Raw genomic sequence first — 24,200 nt, forward strand, 5'->3', positions numbered from 1 at the left:
AATTATTATCATGTTTTGGGCTGAATGCCATATTTGGACTTCGTGCCAACTGTTTTGGACCCTTGAGGGATTTTTACTACTACTCCTTACTGTTTTGACTTCATATTTGTACTCAGTCATGCTGTATTATACTGTTTTCATAACTTGGCCATATTTATTCCGTTTTGACATTTTTAAATGATATTTTGGGCTGAGCATCATATTTTTTTACTGTTTGCCGAGTGGCTTGAGATATTTCTGACTGAGTAAGGCCGGGGGCCTGTGTTATGAGGATATTATGGGATCGGGCTGCGCGCCGCAGCAGTGTGATACTAATTTATGATTAAGAGGCTGAGGGCCTGATTTGTTACGCTACAAGGTGGCTTGATATGAGGTCGAGAGCCTATTTGATTATGCCACAAGATGACTTGTTATTGTGCTTGGGCCGTAAGAGGCCCCTCTCGAAGTCTGTACACCCCCAGTGAGCGCGAGTACCCAGTGTGAGTAATATGATATAGCCCGAGGAGCTGTTGTTGTTTCATATTATTGCCTGAGAGGCTGTTCTTGATCCATGTTTTGCCCGAGGGGCAGTTCCTGATTTATGTTATGCCCGAGGGGCTGATTACGAGTGATTGTGAGGTAGCCCGATGGGCTGGTTCTGTTGATATTGTGCCCTGCGGGGCGGTTTATAGTACATGTTTTTCCCGAGGGACTATTTACGTTTCTATCATGTTTACTCACTGTTTTATCACTCGTTTGAAACTACTGAAAATTGTTTTAAAAGGTTTTACCGAAACTGAGCATGATTTACGAAGAAAATAATTTCTGTACTGTGTTGGAAATATCCTGCATTTGTTGTAGCGTTTTGACGTGGTTTACATATTTTCTTATTTGCTCAGCTTTCAGTTACTTTTATTACTTACTAAGTTGTCGTACTCACATTACTCCCTGCACCGTGTGTGCAGATTTAGGTATTTCTGAACTCGATAGCGGGTGTTGGTTGCTCAGTGGCAGAGTCATCGGAGTTAGCAAGGTAGCTGCCCGATGTTTGCAGCCCTACTTTTCCCCCTCTTGTCTTCCTTACACTGTATTTAGTACATTTTTAGACTCTTCGTTGTATTCAGACCTTAGTAGATGCTCGTGACTTTGTGACACTCCGATGTCGGGCTTGTGTATTTATTTTGCACTGTTCATTTAAACTTACATTAAGAGATATTTGATTAATTAAAGACTTAAAAATAATTTTTATTGATAAATGGTTAATTCGGAAGTTGTGTCGGCTGACCTAGTTTCACGATAGGCGCCATCACGACCGGGTCGATTTTAGGGTCGTGACATTGTACGAGTCTAACTGAATTCATTACTTGTAATTCAAATTATTTATATATGTACAAAAGTAAACTAAAATATATTTATATGTATAACAAAATCTTATAGTACAATTTATTCTGAATTCAAATACTCTTGATTTGAAATTCGTCCTTGCACCCATTTGATTTTTTATACGAATTTTTCAGATATCAACCTTATAAATTTTGTCCCGAATGGAGTCTTATGCGGCGAATTCGGAGATAATCGGGCTCCAATATTGATACCGAATACCGAGTGAAGAAAAGTAGCAGTTAGACTTGAATTTTGATGTACACCTGATTCGGAAGCGGATCCAGGATTTAACTGTAATTGGTTCAACTTTTAAGATTTTTAGCAATAAACTCATTGTATTGTTAAAGTTATGGGTTCGGATTTCATATTTATTGGGATTTTAGTAAGTTTTTACGTATATATCTCTACTACGTCTTGAAAGTTATATATAGTTAGTTAGGGGTGTTCATAAGAACCCGAAAAACCAAACCAAACCTAGGTTTGGTTTGGTTTGATTTTGAATTTTAAAACTCGATCAAATTTGATTTAGTTTTGGTTTTAATAAAAAAAATAACCGGAAAAAATCGAACCAAACCGACTATAAAAGTAGGTATTTAAATTTATTATTACACCTATGTATATTTTTATATAAAATTTCTAAAATTTTATAGTACATATTAGTCATTTATATTTCTAGTCTAGTTCTTTGCTATTTGATAATCTAATTCTTTGTCTTTATATTCTAGTTTGATTGGTAGTTTTCTTTTGCTAAGTACAAAAAAAAATTATTTTATGTTAAAAATAATCGATTTTTAATTGAGTACTTAAATTATTCATCACTATTTGATTTAATTATCATCAATATATCTTGATAAATGGTAGATTCCTCAAAAAACAATTGATTTGATAGTGTTATATTGAAAATATAGTCGCCAGAATATGTGCTTGGTAGTGTATGTCTCATATTTAAGAAAAAAATCGATGAAAACCCGAAAAATCGACAAAAACCGAATCGATAAAACACTGACTTGATTGATTTGGATTGGCTCCAATATCTAAAAAACTGACTTACTTGGTTTGATTTCTTTTTCGGGAAAAATTCGATCCAAATCGAACTATAAACACTCCTAATTTAAGTTCCTCCTTGAAGTATAGTGCGGCATAAAACCACGCTATATATATAGAATGGTCACTTTTTTTTTACACATATTTATGTCACACTTATCCAAAAAAATCACAATTGGGTTCCGGATTCGGCTACCTCCGCCCATGTAATTCTATTTAGGTTGCAGCTAAGCTCCAAAGTAGGAACAGGTAATTATTGGAGCTAAGTCCAAGGTTGCCTCAGTGCATTAATCCCAACAGGTAAGTTAATTTGCCGAGGACTCTCAATAAAATTACTCAACAAAGTTAAAGATTAATTGGGCGTTTGGACATCAGAATTGTAAAATTTCAAAAAAAGTTAAATTTTTTTCAAAGTGAAAATGATACTTAAAAATTAAAGTTGTGTTTGGATATGAATATAATTTTGGGATGTTTTTGAATTTTTTAGTGATGTGATTGAAAAATTTGGAAAAATAACTTTTTGGAGTTTTTCAAATTTTGAAAAAATTCCCAAATTCATCTTCAAGTGAAATTGAAATATTAGGATGTTTTTGAATTTTTGTGAGTGATGTGATTGAAAAATTTGGAAAAATAGTTTTTTGGAATTTTCAAATTTTCGAAAAATTCTAAAATTCATCTAGTAAAACTGAAATATTTATGGTAAAAAAGTGAAATTTTTTCGAAAAAGTTCTTAAGTCTCACTAGGAACAAATTTTTATAATCATTAGATCATTATCATCCGGTACAAGTTGAGGTAAATATTTAAAGGAAAGTGGTTCACACGTTGTAAATTATGTAACATTGCGTATTTTTAAGGGGTTCTAGGTGCTAAACGAGAAGGGCTTTTAAGTAGGGGTGTTCAAATCGAACCGGAAAACCGCATCAAACTGAAAAATTAAATCAAATCGATTAAAAAATCCGACTAGATTTGGTTTGACTTGGTTTGGTATTGAGTAAAAAAAAAATCCGAACTAAACCGACCGATAAATATATAAATTTTATTTATATTTTAAAGACTTTATAGTGAATTTTCTTTAGATAATGTAGAAATATTTGGGATCCTCTCATGTATTAACCTTGAAAGCGTAAATTAACGAAAAATTATTGTTAGACGACTAATAAAATAACTATCATGTGTTACAAAAAAAAATTCTTCCATTAGAATATTTTAATAGATCATATGTTTGTCAGTTTTTTTTCCATATTTACTAAACATATATTCACTTATCAAAGTTTTATCTATAATTTTAACAAAGTAAGATTGAAATAATATTCATGTAACAAAAAAAACCCGAAAAACTCGACAAAACTGAATCATTCCAAACCGATATAGTTGGTTTAGTTTGGTTTTGATAAAAACGGAACCAACACAGTCCATGTACCCCTAGTTTTAAGTGAAAAGGTAAAGAACAAATATCTAGTGCTCAAGGGGGTACAGATCAATTGGAATTATGTGGTGGAAGCGGCTGTATTTTTCCTCACACATCATCTAATCAGTAAATTTAGATTCATGGTTAGCTGAACATAAAAAATTGTTGCACTTTCTACTGTCAAATCTGTATAAGAAAGTCTCTGATTTTTAACCTAAAAAGTTCATTTGTGTCTAATACAATAATCTGTTACACCAATGTGCAATGTACTCTATACAACCAATAAATCTATTTGTAAAAATCTATAAACACACACACACCGAGAGACAGGCACACATGCTATCTTTAGATCTTTGATTATTGCAATAGGACAATGATCCACTATTATTTTATTGTCATTATTGTAACATTCTATCATGTTACTAGTCGTCGCTGATCATCTTTAAATACAAATATTCTAAAAGTTCTAAGGTCATCCAAAACTATTTTTATCCGTACTGTGGCAATTTCTCTCTGCAGTACCAATCACAAGCCAAATTCTTAGAAGTTTCACCAGCTGGATGTATAGTTCAATTAAACCCATAACTTTCGACGCGAAGTAAAAATTTATATATAAAATTCATTAAAATTACAAAAATAGTAAATATGAACGCATAACGTTAAAATATTAATGAGTTCAATGCTAAAAAATTTAAAAATTAAACTCATAGGATTAAATTTTGGATCCGCCTCTGCTACTCTTAACAGTTAAAAAACCATAGATTGAGAAGTGGTCCCGTATAATTTTTTTTTTAGACGTCATTATTATTAGACAACTTCAGAAAACTCGAACTTACAATCGTGACTGAATATCATAACTGCCTGATTTGTTCTGTATTTTGTTCAGTTACGTCTTATCTACATTTATGAGTAAAGCCTTCTCTCAATGAACTGTCAATATCTATCTGGGTATGTGTTTCACTCACCGACTTGCAAGCTTCTTATCCCAGTGTTGTTGTGTCACTTAATTAGTTTGTGAGCGTGGCTACATAACAAGCATTCGGCATGTGGTATGACATTCTCTTGTGTGCTTGAAATTTAAGGTGAAAACCAATAGTGGTTCAACCTCAGCAGTCGCACTGAGTGCCATCATGATCTATAGGAGTCCTACTTAAAGTGAAAGGTAGTTCTTTAGTTAAAGCAAGAAGAGCAGAAACTGAGGGGAAAAACCTATGTTGTTACGCGGGATGGGAATAAAGGCTACTAAGAGCGAGTACTAAAGTTCTGTTAAAAGGCACTGTTGTCTTCGCATTTAGTTTCTGATTTGAATGTTAGAAACCACAATTAGAATTAACCCAAATAGCTTTAAAAGAATTTATTTTGGAAAATAATTGTGTTTAGATTTGCTTGTTTTCAGAATTTTTGAGATATTTTATTCAAAATCTTCAAAAAGTAAAACTAAGACACCAAAATATTTTATACATTCAAAATGCTTTAAAATGATGAGGAAATCTGTGTAAACCTGCTATCTCATCGACTGTTATGCCACCGGTTGGGGCACCGAGTAAACACTTATTTGCCACTAAACATATTTCAAACGTCAGTCCTCTAGTGGCTTTCAACAAATAAGAAAGAAAAGGAGCCCATAATTGGCATTCTCAGGTTCCAATATAGAGTTCTCATATGAAAGATACGAGTACCATAAATAGTTGATAGTTATTTATTTACCCCTCAAAAAGAATACCTGCAGAGAGACAGTTCCACTTGCAGTCTATTGTCTAAACTAAGATGTATAACCCCAGCAAACCTAAATCATTTGGCAAAATGACCGGAGTAATATTGTTCTCTACGCCCTTGCACCTGCTTAGTATGTGGAGAAAGAAATCCTTGAGATTAATTGACAACATCAAGGACCAACTTGCGAGATTTGAGGACAGACCATCTCAAGCGACGGTAGTAAGCTGCTTGAAGTGCAAGTGATAAAACAAATATCCATTTGAAGCCCATCTGTAGGAATAAAAAATGTCAGAGTCAGAAATCCGTTTTATAGTACTTCGTATAGGGTGATCAACTGACAGTGAGGATCCAACATGGGGTCAACATGCACACAAAACAGCTACTCAGAATGTGATAGTAAAACACTAAACTTGGTAATAAGTGGGATTCGCTAAGCAAGTTAATTTCTTTCAGGCTTCAAGCGGCATACAAGCACATATAGACACTTTTGGAAGAACTTTAGTACAAAAGGATGCCCGCAAAATAATAGAATTGGGATTGATATGAATGCAGGATAAGGAGAAAGGAGAATTCATTGCAGCTTACCAGCTTTCTCTCTTCCATTTCTGGCTCAGCAGCCCATGACAAGAATGACACGACATCTTTTCCCATCTGTTCAGTGTCAGCACTTTAACTTCCGCAACAATGGTTCAATATATAAAGGAGAAGCAAAGGGAAAAAGGATATATTACCTGTGCCTCCGTTGCAGGGGTGCCATCCTCATACTCAACAGCACCATCGTTAAGCATTTTAGGCATTGCTATAGCTCCACCAGGGAAGTAAGGATTATAGTGAAGTCCTTCTCGAATCTACAATGAGATGTGAGCAGCAAAATGAGTCTTACCAAATGGAAGAATTATGACAAACTGGTATCAAAGGACGGTCACGACACAATGTCAACCAACTATATTAGAATGTGACAGTACCCATATCTCCTTGCAACATCTTCAGATGCACTTCATCTTTCTTTTTTTATTATTATTTTAATTTACTGGTTCCTCTACTCTAAGCAAAAGAGAAACAATCACAAAGGAAAACAGTCTGAGGCAGAGGAATTACCGAGACGCCAGCAGGAGGGTCGCGGTAGCCAGTTAGAAGAGCAAAAACATAGTTTTGACCATTATGACGAGCCTGAAAAGTGGAAGTAAATCAGGCAACGCATATGAAATGTTTGTCAAACTTTAGAAGACAAACAGTACCTTAGTAATTAGACTAAGATCAGGAGGATAGGCTCCTCCATTAGCAAACCTTGCAGCTGCTTCATTTGTGTAAGGCTGAGGGAAACGATCACTCAGCTTCCCAGGGCGGGTAAACATCTCACCTTCGTCATTAGGCCCATCAACCACCTCAATTTCTGCTGCCATAGCCTTGGTCTCTTCCTCAGTGTATGCGACACCAACAAGATCACGATAAGAAATTAGAGACATTGAGTGGCAAGATGCGCACACTTGCTGGTAAACCTGGTGACCTCGACGGATACTGTATCAAAAATAGAGGCACACAAGCTATTTGGATTTCCATCTCATTTGAAACTTAGTGTACAAATTAGCTCTGGAAAAGCAGAAAATTGATATACATTCTATGGTAAGAGACTTAAAAAATAAGGCTACAGAGCAAGAACACCAACTACACCTACACCAACTCTGATACAGGGGAAAATGCTGTAAGAAAAGGCTGAATCACCTTTGTCTGTGGGCAAATATTTTCATACGGCATATAACAACTACGTGAAAAATTTAATGACCCAGATCTTTACCAATAAAAAGGGAGTATAAACTAAGAAGCTTTAACAATCATGTAGCAACACTTAAGTACTTACGAAGCATGGTCATAAGAACTGAGAATGCCTTCGTGAGGCCAAGGATAGCTGGGACACTCTAGTCCATGCTCCGCCTCATCAGAATAAGCAATTGTTGCAAAACTAAGGAGCCCAGAGACTCCAGCACCAATGACTGCAAGTGCTCTGAAAGACTTCAAGCCAGCAGATCCAACTCCATCCAGGCCATGCTTCAAAATAAATAATAGAATTGTTTGATCAGCTGAATATTATTCCATGCGCTTTTATAAAGCATCGGATGCAAATGTTAATTGACTTAACAGAACACCACTATAGCTGCCATTTGCATAAGCAAAGAATTCTTCTAGGAAAGGATAATCAAATGAACATAAGGCTAGCTACTTTGAAATATTGTATCCATCTCATGATCTAGAAGCAAGAGCTTCATCTCTTTGGTGGTGTTATACCATAACACAATCTAAGCGTTTGTCATGTCCTCCATTTTCCAAAGTAAGCACAACCAACTTCAAACAGTGTATGCAATTGACATCCTTGTAGATGAGCAATTGCTCTCCTCAAAGATAATATAGCTGGCACAAGGCATAAAGTATATATTGGCACATAGTCAAAATCAAATTCAGGTATATGGCAGCAATTCTGGGGCACATAATATTTTCCAATGGTTTTGTGCCAAGAATTAAATTAGAATAAAGTTTATGAGAGGTTCAATTATATGGCACTCTTCCAACAGGCAAACAGCTCCCTCAAGAAAATGCAAATATATTGGAATACCATAGATGCAAAGGGAGGCTTCCATGAGACCTTCGAGTATCTCCAGCTACGCATCTTTATTCTTCCTTATTGGAATAAAAAAGAGCATTGTTGGCAAGACAACAACTGTCTTCCTCCCCAATTTGTTTGAGGCTGAGGCCACACTATTGTTGAAGTATTGGAAAAAAGAAGCCTAATGTCACGCCCTGAACCTGGGCCTGGATGTAACACGGCACTCGGTGCCTGACTACATGTGACCGAGCGAACCAACTGGCTGGCTGAATCAACATGTGGCATCATAACATACTGAATGCGGAAGATAAACTAACACATGTTGATATACTGAAAGTCTGGATGATATAAATCAAAGTGCAGAAATACTAATACAATTCTGAAACATATTTGTAGCCAACATATTTAATATGAAAAGTCTGCGACTCTGTCTAACTGTTACTCTAGTCTATGAAGCCTCTAATAAAGTAATGTAAACACTAACTGTCTGAAAATACTGAAGGCTATAGTAATGATAATGCCCCGAAAGAACTGGGGATCACCAAATAGCTGGTACGAGAATCCTAGTGCTCGGAATCATCAACCTGTAAATCATTACCTGCATTGTGAGATGCAGGCCTCGGGCAAAAGGGACGTCAGTACATTTGAATTGTACTGGTATGTAAAGCAACTGAAAGAAAGAATTATAAATGCTGAAACTGAAACTAAGCTGATAATTGAGAATTTATAATTGATAACTGAAATGATAACTATTCAAACTGAAACTGAAATGATAACTGATAACTAGTAATTGAACTGATAACTGATAACTAAACTGGTAACTGATAATTGAATGGTAACTAATAATTGAACTGAAAGGAAGTAAGGATATGAATACTCCTTCTTCTGAATGATGAACAACCTGTTTATCTGAATATTAAACTGCGGCCTCAGGCTCAATATATATATGTGCACAAGCTGCGGCCTCGGGCCCAAGTATACGTATACATAACTGCGACCTCAGGTCCAAAATGCATAAAGCATAAACTGCGGCCTCAGGCCCAAAGATGCATAAAACATAAACTGTGGCCTCAGGCCCAAATACAAGTGTTCAACATTCAGAAATTTAAAATCAGGAACTGAGAATCATACTGCAATATATGATAGTGAAATACTGAATCACATTGAGTTACATGATACTGGAATACTGGATCACATTGAGTTACATAATACTAGAATACTGAATAGGACTAGACTGAGACATGTATTCTTGAACTGATTATGAACACTGAAACTTCAACTGTTTATGGCATACTGAGTAATCTATACTAAGACTCGGGGGCATCAAACCCAAGTCTATATTGAATACGCACTGAGCTCACAACGTTCAGAATGAAAGTCATGAACGAGTTATGAAGCTAAAGAATAGAAGTTCTACAACGATTCAAGGAACTAGGCTTAACTATATTTCTGAGGCAATTGATACGTCATAAAAGAAACGTAATGTAGGGAGAGTCATTAACATTCCCAAACATAGAGAGTTAGCCTCACATATCTTAACTTCCTGCTCTTGAGCGTAATACAACATTCGCTAACTCTTTCAACTTTAATCTATATCAATACAAGTCAAAGGGATTCCATATTAGCAATAATTCTCATGTTTTGGTTACTTAGGCATTTTCTCAAACACTTGGTGAGAATAAAACTTCATAGTCCTTATTAATGGTTCTACACACAATAACCCATTCTCTTGGTCCTAGATAAATTCTAAAGTTTCAAATGGTTATAATCAACATTATTCTTTATCACCCATAAGGTAAACAACACCCTTAACCAATAATCAACAATCAACACCCCAAACCTATAACCGTTCATGCTTTTCTATTAAACTCATCAACTCATATCTCATGAACTAGAGTCTATTATCATTAATCCAATGCTAGAATCAATTAGAGGGTGAAGACATTACCTTTTTGAAGTTCAATCCCTTTGAACTCGAGTTCTAGGGTTTCTTCTCTCAACAATGATGTCCCAATCGAATATCTAACGATATGGAGGGTTTACCCATGTTAATAAGATGTTGGGGAATTGAAATAAACATAGAATCACCATTAGAACTTACCTTGGGTGGTGGAGGGACCTTTAAGGAGTTAGATTTTTTTAGAGTTTTCCTTTCTAGGGCAAGTTTTTATTTTTGGGGCTGTAGGGGACGAAATAAGGCTAAAAAAATGACCTCCCAAGTCGTCCACCGCGTCCCGGTTGGCGTGACCGTGGTCCCGACCTCGGTAAATCGCTGAGACACTGCCTCGCCACCGCGGCCGCGGTAAAACGCGGCAGGACTGCGGTGGTTGCACACCTCTATGTAAAAGGGGCATAACTTTTTGCACAGAGCTCCGTTTGGGCTCCACAATATATCGTTGGAAAGCTATTTCAAAGGCCTACAACTTTCATGCTTTGAGTTTTCCCAAATTCCTTACAGATTTTCACTAAAACCTGCTGGAATACGAACCTTCTGCAAACTTAGTCGATTTTGTCAAATCTTATGCACCTCACTTTCCATCTTGATTTTGAAACAACCATTTTCACCCATAATCATCCTGATGGAACTTCACATGTTCAAAATATATCCTTACTACTCCTTCAACTCATTCATACCTAAGCCGAATTTTTTTTCAGGGTGTTACACCTAATTGGTAAGACGAGTCGTATTAATATATAGGACGGGAAATAAAGCCAATGCTAGCTAACTTCCATGGTTGTGATAGAACCACCTAGAAGAAAGGAAAGAACATAGTTTTGTGTTTTTTGGTGTAGTGTGTCTTCCCATATGCTGCCTACTAGTGCTAGTTGAATAGGATTGGTCTATACTACTAAACCTCTAGGCGTAACCTTTAGCTTAATGTTAGAATTGAGAATTAAAACATAGCATCTGAGGTTGTATTTATAGAGGATACACGAGCAGAAGGATTTGACTTATTTCCAAACTCCACCTTCAAAGTGTAAGTTACTAAAATTTTCTCGAAACGTTGTATTTCTCCTCATACAACTGAGAGAAAATGAATACATGTGAAATAGCAAAAATTAAGCTTCTTCTGTTTCATGTGGGGTACTGAACGTATTCAAGATGCTCCAGAGCAGATGCTTCATACTGAAGCTTAAGAAGCAAGCAAGGTGGTCAGTCATACACTAGCTTGGAAATGCAGTAGCTGTTACAGTGGGGAACACCGACTACATAGACCTTGAAAGATATTGGTGACAGGTTCAGTAAAAACCCGTGAAATATGCTTTAGCATTTCAAAGGTTACTCTAAAATAAGCTATCTTAGGAGGTAGTCCCTCCTGTTCAAAATTTTAGATGGACACTATCGAACAACTCCATTTTAGAACCAGGTCTAAAGAGTAAAAAGAAACTGACTGTGTGAGAAGGCACGGGAGAAAATATGATATATTGATATTGTATGTGATGCAATACAAGAGGTGCTATTTATAGCTACTCTATACAAAGGGGATACTATTCCTATTCCAATGTGGGACAATTACATAGCTATCTCTAACACTCCCCCTCAAGACGGAGCATATAAATCATATGTACCGAGCTTGTTACATATATAATTAATGCGAGGACTAGTGAGGGACTTGGTGAAAATATCTGCAAGTTGATCATTCGATCTCACAAACTTCGTAGTAATATCTCCTGAGAGTATCTTTTCTCTGACGAAGTGACAATCAATCTCAATGTGTTTAGTTCTCTCATGAAACACCGGATTTGATGCAATATGAAGTGCAGCTTGATTATCGCACACAAGTTCCATCCGACTGATTTCACCAAATTTCAACTCCTTAGCAATTGTTTGGTCCAGACTAGTTCACATGTTGCCATAGCCATTGCTCGGTATTCTGCTTCTGCACTAGACCGAGCAACTACATTCTGTTTCTTACTTTTCCTGGACACCAAATTTCCTCCTACTAAAACACAATATCCAGACGTAGAACGTCTATCAGAAGGTGATCCTGCCCAATCAGCATCCGAGTACCCAACGATCTGCTCATGACCTCGATCCTCAAACAGTAATCCTTTACCTGGAGCCGATTTTATATACCGGATAATGCGGACAACTGCATCCCAATGACTATCACAGGGAGAATTCATAAACTGACTTACAACACTCACAGGATAAGAAATGTCGGGCCTAGTCACTGTGAGATAATTTAATTTACCAACCAGCCGCCTATAGCTTGCAGGATCGCTAAGCGGCTCCCCTGTCCAGGCAGAAGTTTAGAATTCGGATCCATCGGCGTGTCAACAGGTCTGCAACCTGTCATCCATGTTTCCTCAAGAATGTCTAACACATATTTCCTTTGAGAAATAACAATATCTGAGCTAGATTGAGCAACCTCAATACCTAGAAAGTACTTCAATTTGCCTAGATCCTTAGTTTGAAAGTGTTGGAAGAGATGCTGCTTCAGATTAGTAATACCATCCTGATCATTGCCCGTAATAACAATATCATCAACATAGACTACCAGATAAATACATAGACTTGAAGCAGAGTGGCAATAAAACACAGAGTGATCAGCTTCACTACGAGTCATGCCAAACTCCTGGATAACTGTGTTGAACTTACCAAACCAGGCTCGAGGAGACTGCTTTAGACCATAAAGTGACCGACGCAAGCGGCATACAAGGCCACGAGACTCCCCCGAGCAATAAAACCAGGTGGTTGCTCCATATAAACCTCATCCTCAAGATCACCATGAAGAAAGGCATTCTTAATGTCCAACTGATAGAGGGGCCAATGACGAACTGCAGCCATGGATAGAAAAAGGCGAACTGATGCCACTTTAGCCACTGGAGAGAAGGTATCACTGTAATCTAGCCCAAATATTTGAGTGTATCCTTTGGCAACAAGACGTGCCTTAAGTCGATCAATCTGGCCATCGGGACCAACTTTGACTGCATAAACCCAACGACAACCAACGGTAGATTTACCTGAAGGAAGAGGAACAAGCTCCCATGTACCACTTGTATGTAAAGCAGACATCTCGTCACTCATAGCCTGTCGCCATCCTGGATGAGACAATGCTTCACCTGTAGACTTAGGGATGGAAACCGAGGACAATGAAGATATAAAAGCATAATGGGGAGATGACAGACGATGATAACTCAAACCAACATAATGAGAATTAGGGTTTAGTGTGGTCCGTATACCTTTTCAAAGTGCAATTGGTGTATTAGGAGCAGGATCCGCAGTAGGAGCCGTGTCAGGTGCAGGACGAGAACCAGATGGGCCTGATGTAGGGCGCGAACGATGATGATAAGTCAAGAGTGGTGTTCCTATGGCTAGGGAACTAGGAGGGATAACACTGGACTCCTCAAAAGTTGGTATGGGTGAAACCTCTATGGTTGAAGGTGGAGGAGGATTACTAAACTCCTCAAAAGTCGGTATAGGTAAGACCTCAGATATGTCATGGTGGTCAGCAGAAGTGACATCAGTTGTGAAGAAAGGTTTAAACTCGAAAAATGTGACGTCAGCTGACATAAGGTACCTATGAAGATCAGGTGAATAACAACGATATCCCTTCTGAACACGAGAATAACCAAGGAAGACACACTTGAGAGCACGAGGAGCTAACTTATCTTTCCCCGGGGCTAAGTTATGAACAAAACATGTGCTCCCAAAAACCCGAGGTGGAAGAGGGTATAAGGCTGACTGGGGAAACAATATTGAATGTGGAATCTGACCCTTGATGGGAGATGAAGGCATCCTATTAATCAAATAACAAGCTGTGAGAACTGCATCGCCCCAAAAACGCAACGGAACACGAGACTCAATTAGAAGTGTGCGAGCAGTCTCAATAAGGTACCTATTCTTTCTTTCTGCAACCCCATTTTGCTGAGGGGTATAAGGACAAGATGTCTGATGAATAATTCCATGAGAAGACATAAATTGCTGAAACTGAGAAGATACATATTCTAAGGCATTATCACTGCGAAAAATGCGGATAGAGACACCAAATTGGTTTTTGATTTCAGCACAAAAACTCTGGAATATAGAGAATAACTCAGAACGATCTTTCATTAAGAAAAGCCAAGTACATCTTGAGTAATCATCAATAAAGCTAACAAAATAACGAAATCCCAAGGTTGAACTGACTCTACTAGGACCCCATATATCAGAATGAACCAAGGAGAAAACAGACTCTGCATTACTCTCAACACTACGCGTAAAGGAAGCTCGGGTATGTTTCCCAAGCTAACACGACTCACAATCTAATCTAGATAAACTGGATAAACTAGGCACCCTCTTTTGAAGTTTGGATAAACTCGGATGTCCTAAACGTCTGTGGATTAGATCTGGAGGATCTGTAACTAGACATGTTGTGGAAGAACTGAGCGAGTTAAGGTAGTAAAGACCTTCTGATTCACGACATGTACCAATTGCCCGTCCCGTACTGCGATCCTGCATAATAAAAGAATCATCAATAAAATATATACCACAATTGAGGGCACGAGTCAAACTACTAACAGATGCAAGACTAAAAGGACAACCAGGAACATAAAGAACGGAATCTAGGGTGATAGAAGACAATGGGTTGGCTTGTCCAACTCCTTGTGCCTTAGTTTGACATCCATTGGCTAAAGTAACAGTAGGAAGAGACTGTGAATATACAATATTCGACAAAAGTGATTTATTACCAGAGATATGATCAGAAGCGCCTGAGTCCATGACCCATGGTCCAAGAGTACTAGACTGGGAAACACAAGCAAAAGAATTACCAGCAATAGGAGTGTCAGTCTTGGCAACTGAGGCTACTTGTGGAGATGTTTGCTTACTTACTCGATACTGAAGGAGCTCATTATATTCTTCTTTAGATACAGAAAAGCCCTGGTTACCTGTAGTCTCGCTCTGAGCAACGTAGGCATTTTTGGGTGGACGACCATTTAAGGAATAACACATTTCGCGAGTGTGTCCAAGTTTGTGACAATAAGAACACTTGGGTCTAGATCTCCCAAAAAGACCGCCTCCTCGTCTATTCTCCATAGCTTGAGGTGCCCGAACATCCACTGTCTGGGATGCAAGAATAGAGGAATCAAGTATGTGTGATAAAATCACTAGGTGACTTGGTGTTGCAGCAAGGCGAAGTAATCGAGAGAATAATTCATCAACTGTTGGGACAGTCGGACTTGCCAAAATATGGTCTCGTACTGAATCAAGATCACGAGGAAGTCCAGCGAGTGTAAGAACTAGAAACATTTTCTGTCGCTGCTTTTGTTGTTTTGACACACTAGCAGAAACTGGCATCAATGTCTCAAATTCCTCCATGACTGCCTGTACCTGACCCAAGTAAGTAGACATATCTAATTCTTGCTTCTTTAAGTTTGTCATCCGTGATATCACATCATAGAAGCGAGATATATCATTAGTGTATAACGTACGAGCCTTTGCCCAAACCAAATAACATGTCTGGAATGGCCGAAACAAAGGCATCAACTTAGAATCAATAGAACGCCACAAGATGCTACATAATTGAGCATCAATTTTTGCCCAAAGCGCTATCACCTTTTCATCTCCTTCGCTAGACTGTTTAATCAGATGATCTTGCACACCTTGACCTTTACACTACAACTCGACAGATGAAGCCCAAGCTAAGTAGTTTGAACCTCCCATTAAAGGTTCCGAGGTAATCATAACATTAGAGTTTCCAGAACTCATGCTTTTAGACCCAAAAACATCAATTCCCAAAGACATCTTGTAAATTATTACCAAATAAGAGAAATAATCAACTGTAATCCACTGAAAATAGAGTAAGGAACACTGAACCAGAATAGTAAACTACTGTAGCAGTTGGAAAGTTACTGTTGCAGCCGGAAAATATTCAAAGTGGTCGGAATGAAATAAAAATAGTAGGGGTAGGATCGGAATTACCAGAAGACCCAACTGTTCTGAAGGAACTTTTTCAAAAAATGGCCGGAAGTCAACTTTTTGAAATCACTAATCACGCTGGAAAAATAAAAAAGTGGTCGGAATTTGGTGTAACCTGGATGGGTAGGCTCGGAATTGCAAGGGAAACAATCTGTCCTGAAGAGTCGTCGCCAAAAAATGGCCGGAAGGTGGCCCACGCAACGTTGGAATTTCGCCGAAAAATTCTCTTTGGACAGCTACAGTACTGCCGAAGATTTTCACTGGGATTTGGTCGCCGGATAGTGACTACTCTTGTGGTAGTGTTGGATTTTGTGCACAACACTGACCGAGACAAAGCAGACGCAAAACAACTTTGAAAGTCGCCGGAAAAAAAGGGTTCCGGTGACTGATTTTACTTCCCAAAATCGCTGGAATTTATGCACAGCGATAAATCTCTCACGATAGCTCTGATACCATGTGAGAAGGCACGGGAGAAAATATGATATATTGATATTGTATGTGATGCAATACAAGAGGTGCTATTTATAGCTACTCTATACAAAGGGGATACTATTCCTATTTCAATGTGGGACAATTACATAGCTATTTCTAACAGACTGAAGGAAGTTCCTCTACACAAACTCGTTGGATTGTTCAGTATCCTCCTAAATAGGAAATAACACGTCATTTTACAAGGTAAGAAAAGCATGGTCGAAGATATAAGCTACAAATGTATCATGTTGTCACAACATGGAAAAGAACAACATAAGCACTTCTCTCCTATCTATGGCACGAACTATTTGGTTCTTGTCAATCGAGAAACATTGACAATTTCACTCGCAACAAACAATATGTTGTACTGTATGTAGCATTAATCAGGTGTAATTGCCTTATCGCAAATATTAATATGGTGGCAGATAGAAAGATTGAAGCCAATTCTTCTTTTTTTTATTCTTTTTTTCTTCTTTTTTTGATGAAAAGGGATTGGAGCAAATTCTATAGCTCCTATGAACCTGCTTCATGTTGAAGCTATTTTGGCGCTTCTTCCATTTCAATTTTCTTTAGCACTTTTCCCTTTCCCAACGCCACTAAAACGAAACGTGGCATTTATATTCACAACTTTCAATTATTCAAATTCTCTTTCTTCTTCTTTGATGAAGTAACATTCAAATTCATTTAACTATTCAATTTTTAAACTTTAATAAGATGTTTTAGTGATAGAACTACTTTTCAACTATTACACAATATTCTCTTCCACTACCGCTATTACAATATACAAGTCAAATTAACTTTTTAACTCCATGTCTAGTCAAATCTTGTCACATAAAATGGTACAGATAATATATCACATATATATCTGATTTTAAGCAAAATAGCATGAGAAGGCCCAAAGCATCAAATCGTACAAACAGTGTTTCTGGTTCATCATATACACAACAAATTGCTCTTGCAATTTAACTCTGCCCGCACTGAAATAACAATACTATAAAAATTGATACCTTAAGTGCATCATTTCCACTGGAAAGCTTCGAGTCGTTCCTTTGGCCAGCTGCTCTCGTAATAAACCGATTGATTCTTCCAAATCCTGAATTAGAAAAGAACAAAATTTCTAATTTCTAATTTTACACACGAAAACTAGGAAGCGAAAATGATTTCGAAATTTATGCTGAGAGTTAAGCTGATACCGTCAAATCCTATTCTGATCTTCTTCCCTAAACCTGTAAAAAAAAGCGACAAGATTTAGCTCATTTATTCATCGGCATCAGTAAAATCCAAATCGGGATTAGGATTAATAGAAAATATTACTCATGATTCAAAGAGAGGACGTTGTTCGGGTGAGTAGCGGAGGTAGAAGAATGTAGCGTTTGCAAGATGAGTGCACTGTGTTGGAGATGATTTTGTTCGTGTGCGCGCGCGAGAGAGGAGGGGGGGGGGGGGGGGCGCCTGGCTCATAGACTTTGAGAATGAAGGGTCAGAAATTGATCGAGTCTTCAAGTCGGGTTTCCAACGTTCGGGTCAAATTCCGGTTGCTACAGCCCGAATGCCTGGCCTTGTATTATTTAATTTTGGGAATCTTATCGAAATGTATTAGATAAGTCCTAACTTACTAATAACATCTCCTATACTTACCAAAATTAGTCAAGCACATACAAAAAATAAAAACTCAAATAAATAAAGGTTTTTTCTCTCCAAAAATCACACGCAAAGATATTCGTCCATATTTTTAAGCATGATCAACAACATTAAATACAAGACGAGGAAAGGAAATTTCATAGATTAGGTAGCAAATAAAGTAGATGAAATATAAAAAAATATATACAATATTTCAAAAATCTTAGCAAAAAGGAACATTTTTCAATGGGTATGGTTGAAAATCATTGAAAACATACAGATGAATTGTTGGGATTTTAAGTATATGATATGCTTAAAATAGGGTGAATGAGAAATGGAGGGAAATGAAATTTTTGAGTGAAATTTTAAGTTTCCCCCTTTTGCAAAGGGACATTGTCTCATATTAAAAGAGGAAGAATTTTTTTATGGGTATATAAGCAATTGCTCTTCTTCTAACTCTTAAAGAGAAGGCAAGTCTCACGTCGTCGTCGTCACTCGCTCGGCTCGGCTTCGGATTCAGATTTGGTCAAATGATTGATTGGTTAATTTTTTGGACCAAATTTATTTGTTAATAGTAAAATATTAACAAAAATGTTATTAAATATTTGTTTTAATAACAGAATATTAATATTAAAATAAATATTAATATTAAATCCAATCCGTTTTTCAGTTGTGTAACTGAAAATTAAACTACCATCTTCAATTTCCCCTCTTTATTGTTGAGTAAATAGCCATTTATGTTATGGCATTTATGATGTGGTCGTTTCGCAAAAACAATCATTCTGAAGAGTTGCACCTCTTCAGATTTCAGCCCAACTTTGACTATAAATACAAGACTCTTCTGCTAAGAATTTCCATACGATTTTCTGAGTTTCTCCTCCTTCTTCTGCATACTTTTAACATCAAACAAAGTAACAGTAAGTGTGATTTGCTACCGAACTTTGTGTTCACTGAAATACTGGGGTTTGAAGTACCACTACACCAGTGTGTAATTCGTTCTATCCTGGGAGGAAATAATCTCTAACCTTGGGTTCTAGGAGGGGACTAAATTCTTTAAGGAAACACTGTGAATTCAGTGGGCTCGGATTAAAATTCTGTTTCTGTTTTTCATTTCTATTTATGTTTATTTATATTTTCCAGAATTATTTTACAAATACAGTTTACTAACGAGCTTAAAGAATTTAATATATTTTCTGTATTTGTACTCACTGTTTTGGAGTTGTGGTTTTGTACTCTATTGGAGATTAAAATCTACGTGATTTTAACATTTGTGTCATTCTTTTACAGAAATGACTAATGATAATGTGAACCAAGTTGTTCCAATGGTGACTGCCAATGCCTTAACGAGCCGAACAACACCGACAGCATTGGCACCAGCAAAGAAACCCGAAAATTTTTTCGGGATTGATTTCAAAGCGTTGTCAGAAAAAGATATTCTTCTACTTGACTACTCTAAGTCTCTAGAAGTTCATCAAGGAAGATGTTCCTATGCTATCCGATGAAACTCCAGAAACTGAACGTTTTCTCGTGATTGAGGCGTGGAAGCATTCAGAATTTTTGTGCAAGATTATATTCTAAGCGGGCTGGAGGATGCTTTGTATAACGTCTACAGTGGCGTGGAAACGTCAAAAGAACTGTGGACTGCGCTTGAAAAGAAATACAAAACTGAAGATGTCGGGTTGAAGAAGTTCGTTGCTGCAAAGTTTTTGGACTACAAAATGGTAGATAGCAAGTCTGTTATTACTCAAGTCCAGGAATTGCAAGTAATTATTCACGATCTCCTTGCTGGAGGTATAAATCAAATTAATACTTATGTTGAAAGTAGTAATCTTAGTATTTTTACTAATAGAAATTTCATTGAAGGTCTTGTCATCAATGAAGCATTCCAAGTAGCAGCGATAATTGAGAAGTTGTCTCCTTTGTAGAAGGACTTCAAAAACTACTTGAAACACAAACGCATGGAGATGTCCCTTAAAGATCTCATTGTTCGGTTGAGAATCAAAGTGGACAACAAATCTGCTAAAAAGAGAGGCCGTGGAAACTCAACAATAATGGGAGCAAATATTGTTGAAGAGAACAAAAAGAGGAAGAAGACTTCTGGACCGAAATACAACCCAAGCAAGAAGCGGTTCAGTGTAAATTACTACAACTGTGAAAAAGCCGGACACAAATCTACGGAGTGTTGTGCTCCGAAGAAACACAAGAAGAAGGGTCAAGCAAACATGGTTGAAAAGCATGATGATGTTGATGACTTATGTGTCATGCTTTCCGAATGCAACTTGGTGGGCATTCCTAAAGAGTGGTGGATTGATTCTGGAGCCACTCGTCATGTTTGTGTTGTTAGAGAATCTTTTGCTACTTATGCTCCTGTTGGACCCGATAAGACGCTTTCTATGGGAAATGCTACAAAGGCCAATATTGAAGGATGTGGGAAGATATTTCTCAAAATGACTTCCGGTAAAGTGGTGACTTTGAACAACGTCCTTCATGTTCCCGAGATTAGAAAGAACTTAGTCTCTACTGGACTTCTTGTTAAGAATGGTTTTAAATATGTTTTTGTTTCTGATAAGGTTGTAATAAGTAAGAACGAAATGTTTGTAGGAAAAGGCTACCTCGCTGAGGGCTTTTTCAAGCTGAATGTAATGGTTGTTGAAAATAATAATAAAATTTCAGCTTCGTCTTATTATTTGAGTCAAATGAATTATGGCATATACGTTTGGGTCATGTTACTTATAAACCCTTGCGGAAAATGATTAATTTGAAAGTATTGCCTAAATTTGAATACGACAAATCAAAATGTCAAATACGTGTGGAATCTAAGTATGTTAAACATCCTTATAAGTCAGTTGAAAGGAATTCAGATCCTTTAGACTTAATTCACACAGATATTTGCGATATGAAGTCAATACCATCTCGCAGTGAAAAGAAGTATTTCGTAACTTTTATTGACGATAGTACTCGATATTGCTATGTTTACTTACTTAATAGTAAAGATGAAGCAATAGACACATTTAAGCAATACAAAAATAAAGTTAAAACGCAACTTAACAAGAAAATTAAAATGATAAAAAGTGATAGGGCTGGTGAATACGAATCTCCTTTTGAGCAAATATGTTTAGAATATGGAATTATTCATAAAACAATGGCCCCTTACATGCCTCAATCCAATGGGATTGCAGAAAGAAAGAATTGTTCATTAAAGGAGATAATGAACACATTATTGATAAGATCTGGTTTGCCACAGAACTTGTGAGGGGAATCCGTTATGACGGCTAGCCGAATACTAAATCGAGTACCCCATATAAAAACACAATCCATTCCATATAAAAATTTAAAGGAAGGAAGCCCAACTTGAATTATTTTAAAGTGCGGGGGTGTTTGTCAAAAGTGCAAGTTCTTAAATGCAAAAAGATAAAAATAGGACCGAAAATCGTTGATTGTATTTTCATAGGATATGCGACTAATTGTAAAGTATATCGATTTCTGGTTCATAAATCAGAAAATTCCGACATTCATAATAATATAGTTATAGAATCAGATAATGCTGAGTTCTTTTAAAATATATATCCGTATAAAAAGGAATGTGAGTCGATTGGTGAAGGATCTAAACGACATCGGGAAGAAACAAAAGAAATGGAGGGAGAGTTGCAGTTTTGGTCTTGAAATTCATCAAATGGATGTTAAGACAACCTTCTTAAATGGAGAGTTGGAGGAAGAAATTTACATGGAACAACCTGAAGGGTTTGTGGTTCCAGGTAAAGAAAAGAAGGTATGTAGACTTGTTAAGTCCCTTTACGGACTAAAACAAGCACCCAAATAATGGCATACGAAATTTGACCAAACAATGTTGTCAAATGGTTTTAAAATAAATGAATGTGATAAATGTGTGTATATTAAAAATATTTCAAATCACATAGTCATTGTTTGCTTATATGTGGATGATATGTTGATAATGAGTAATGACATTGCCAACATAAATTCTACTAAGCGTATGCTAACTGGCAAGTTTGATATGAAAGACTTGGGAGTTGCTAATTTAATTCTAGGGATTAAGATCCATAAGACTCCTCAAGGTTTGACATTGTCACAATCTCATTATATTAATATAGTACTTGAAAAGTTCAAGCACTTAGGGTTTAAAGTTGCAAAGACTCCAATTGATGTGAATCTTGCATTAGCAAAGAACAAAGGCCAAAGCATATCACAATTGGATTATGCTCATGTGTTGGGATGCTTAATATACATCATGAATTGTACACGACCAGATATAGCTTGTGCTATAAGTAAACTGAGTTGATACACGAGTAATCCAGGTCAATCTCATTGGATGTCAATGAAACGAGTTTTGGGATATTTAGAACATACTCAGGGCTTTGCTTTGCACTACAGTAAATATCTTGCGGTGATTGAGGGATAATGTGATGCAAATTGGATCACAAGTTCAACTGATTCTAAGTCCACAAGTGGATATGTATTCACTATTGGTAGAGGAGCGGTATCTTGGAAGTCATCCAAACAAACTTGTATTGCCTGCTCTACAATAGAGGCTGAGTTCATAGCCTTGGATAAAGCCGGTGAAGAAGCTGAATGGCTCTGGAATTTCTTGGAAGATATTCCATTTTGGCCCAAACCGTTGGCACCAATATGCATACATTGCGATAGTCAAGCGGCAATTGGAAGGGCTGGGAGCGTTATATATAACGATAAATCTCGTCATATACGATGAAGACATAAAACCGTTAGACAATTACTCTCTAGAGGAATTATCATGATGGACTATGTAAAGTCAAGTGATAATGTGTCAGATCCACTTACAAAAGGCCTAACTAGAGAGGTAGTTGAGAAATCATTAAGGGGAATGAGACTGTGGCCGAGAACAAGTCATAGTGGCGATAACTCTACCTAGAAGACTAGAGATCCCATGATCTAGGTTCAAGGAAATCAAATAAAGTCATTAATGGCGGTTCAACAATATCAACTAAACTTTTGGTCCATTCTCATGATGAGACAATGTTCAGTATCAAGAATAAGCAATAAGGCTTTTAAATGATTTCTAAATTTGATACGGGGTATATCAAATAGTTTATCTACGGGATGACACGTTTAGGAATCACCTATGTAAGTGTGAAGTGTTAGCCGCTTCAAGAAGAATTTTGCAAGGCCAGTTCTCTATGCATTTATGAAACCAGGCTGTGTTTATGGCTGAAACGAATACAACAATGAGAACCAAAGACGGTTAAGAGTTGGTTGTATGACTTATGGTTGTCTAGATATACACTAAAGTTCGACGGTTTAAAGATATCAAATCTACCGATTGACCGAGTATATCCGACATAAGTTCACTACGGAAAGTTCAAAGGGAAACCTACTTATCCAGATGTAATTAATCCTTGCTTGCAAATCACACAGTTTTTCATGAATATTTTCGTGATATAGCCATTACCCATTCATGTGGGGGATTGTTGGGATTTTAAGTATATGATATGCTTAAAATAGGGTGAATGGGAAATGGAGGGAAACAAAAAAAATTGAGTGAAATTTTAAGTTTCCCCCATTTGCAAAGGGACATTGTCCCATATTGGAAGAGGAAGAGATTTTTTATGGGTATATAAGCAATTGATCTTCTTCTAGCTCTTAAAGAGTTGAGAAGAAGGCAAGCCTCACGACGTCGTTGTCATCGCGAGCTCGGCTCGACTTCGACTTTGGCTTTGGATTCAGATTCGGATTTGGATTTGGTCAAATGATCGATTAATTAATTAATTTTTTTGGACCAAATTTATTTGTTAATAGTATAATATTAACATAAATGTTATTAAATATTTGTTTTAATAACATAATATTAATATTAAAATAAATATTAATATTAAATCCAATCCGTTTTCAATTGTGTAATTGAAAATTAAAGTACCCTATTCAATTTTCCTTCTTTATTATTGAGTAAATAGCCATTTATGCTATGTCATTTATGTTATGGCCGTTTTGCATAAACAGCCATTCTAAAGAGTTGTTGTGATGATCCAAAAGGTCATCACTTGTTTTAAAAGTAAATTCTACATTTTGAGGCCTTAAAAACCTC

At 36.9% G+C, this 24,200-nt stretch overlaps 1 protein-coding gene across 2 annotated transcripts; it reads right to left on the reverse strand.

Annotated features, from left to right (window-relative positions):
• Positions 1 to 5,455: 5,455 nt before the first annotated feature.
• On the reverse strand, positions 5,456 to 18,046 carry LOC107814270 (cytochrome c1-1, heme protein, mitochondrial). Of its 2 annotated transcripts, XM_075218950.1 has the most exons (10): positions 17,819 to 18,046; positions 17,698 to 17,730; positions 17,512 to 17,597; positions 8,729 to 8,800; positions 7,390 to 7,577; positions 6,770 to 7,049; positions 6,630 to 6,701; positions 6,263 to 6,379; positions 6,117 to 6,182; positions 5,456 to 5,801 (listed from the first exon to the last, which is right to left on the reverse strand). In XM_075218950.1, the coding sequence occupies exons 1-10, from the start codon at positions 17,820 to 17,822 to the stop codon at positions 5,688 to 5,690; spliced, it is 1,032 nt and encodes a 343-aa protein (XP_075075051.1). In that variant the 5' UTR covers positions 17,823 to 18,046; the 3' UTR covers positions 5,456 to 5,687. The 2 variants fall into 2 exon arrangements, with proteins under 2 accessions (XP_075075051.1, XP_075075052.1); XM_075218951.1 differs by lacking the exon at positions 8,729 to 8,800.
• Positions 18,047 to 24,200: the final 6,154 nt, after the last annotated feature.

The sequence above is a fragment of the Nicotiana tabacum genome, chromosome 8 (assembly GCF_000715075.1).
Source record: "Nicotiana tabacum cultivar K326 chromosome 8, ASM71507v2, whole genome shotgun sequence".
Lineage (NCBI taxonomy): Eukaryota > Viridiplantae > Streptophyta > Magnoliopsida > Solanales > Solanaceae > Nicotiana > Nicotiana tabacum.

Coding starts and splice junctions, on each gene's coding strand:
- LOC107814270 (XM_075218950.1), bottom strand. Junction 7,050..7,389: donor AGTTCTTATGACCATGCTTC/GTAAGTACTTAA, acceptor TTTTTGATACAG/TATCCGTCGAGGTCACCAGG. Junction 6,183..6,262: donor CCCCTGCAACGGAGGCACAG/GTAATATATCCT, acceptor GACACTGAACAG/ATGGGAAAAGATGTCGTGTC.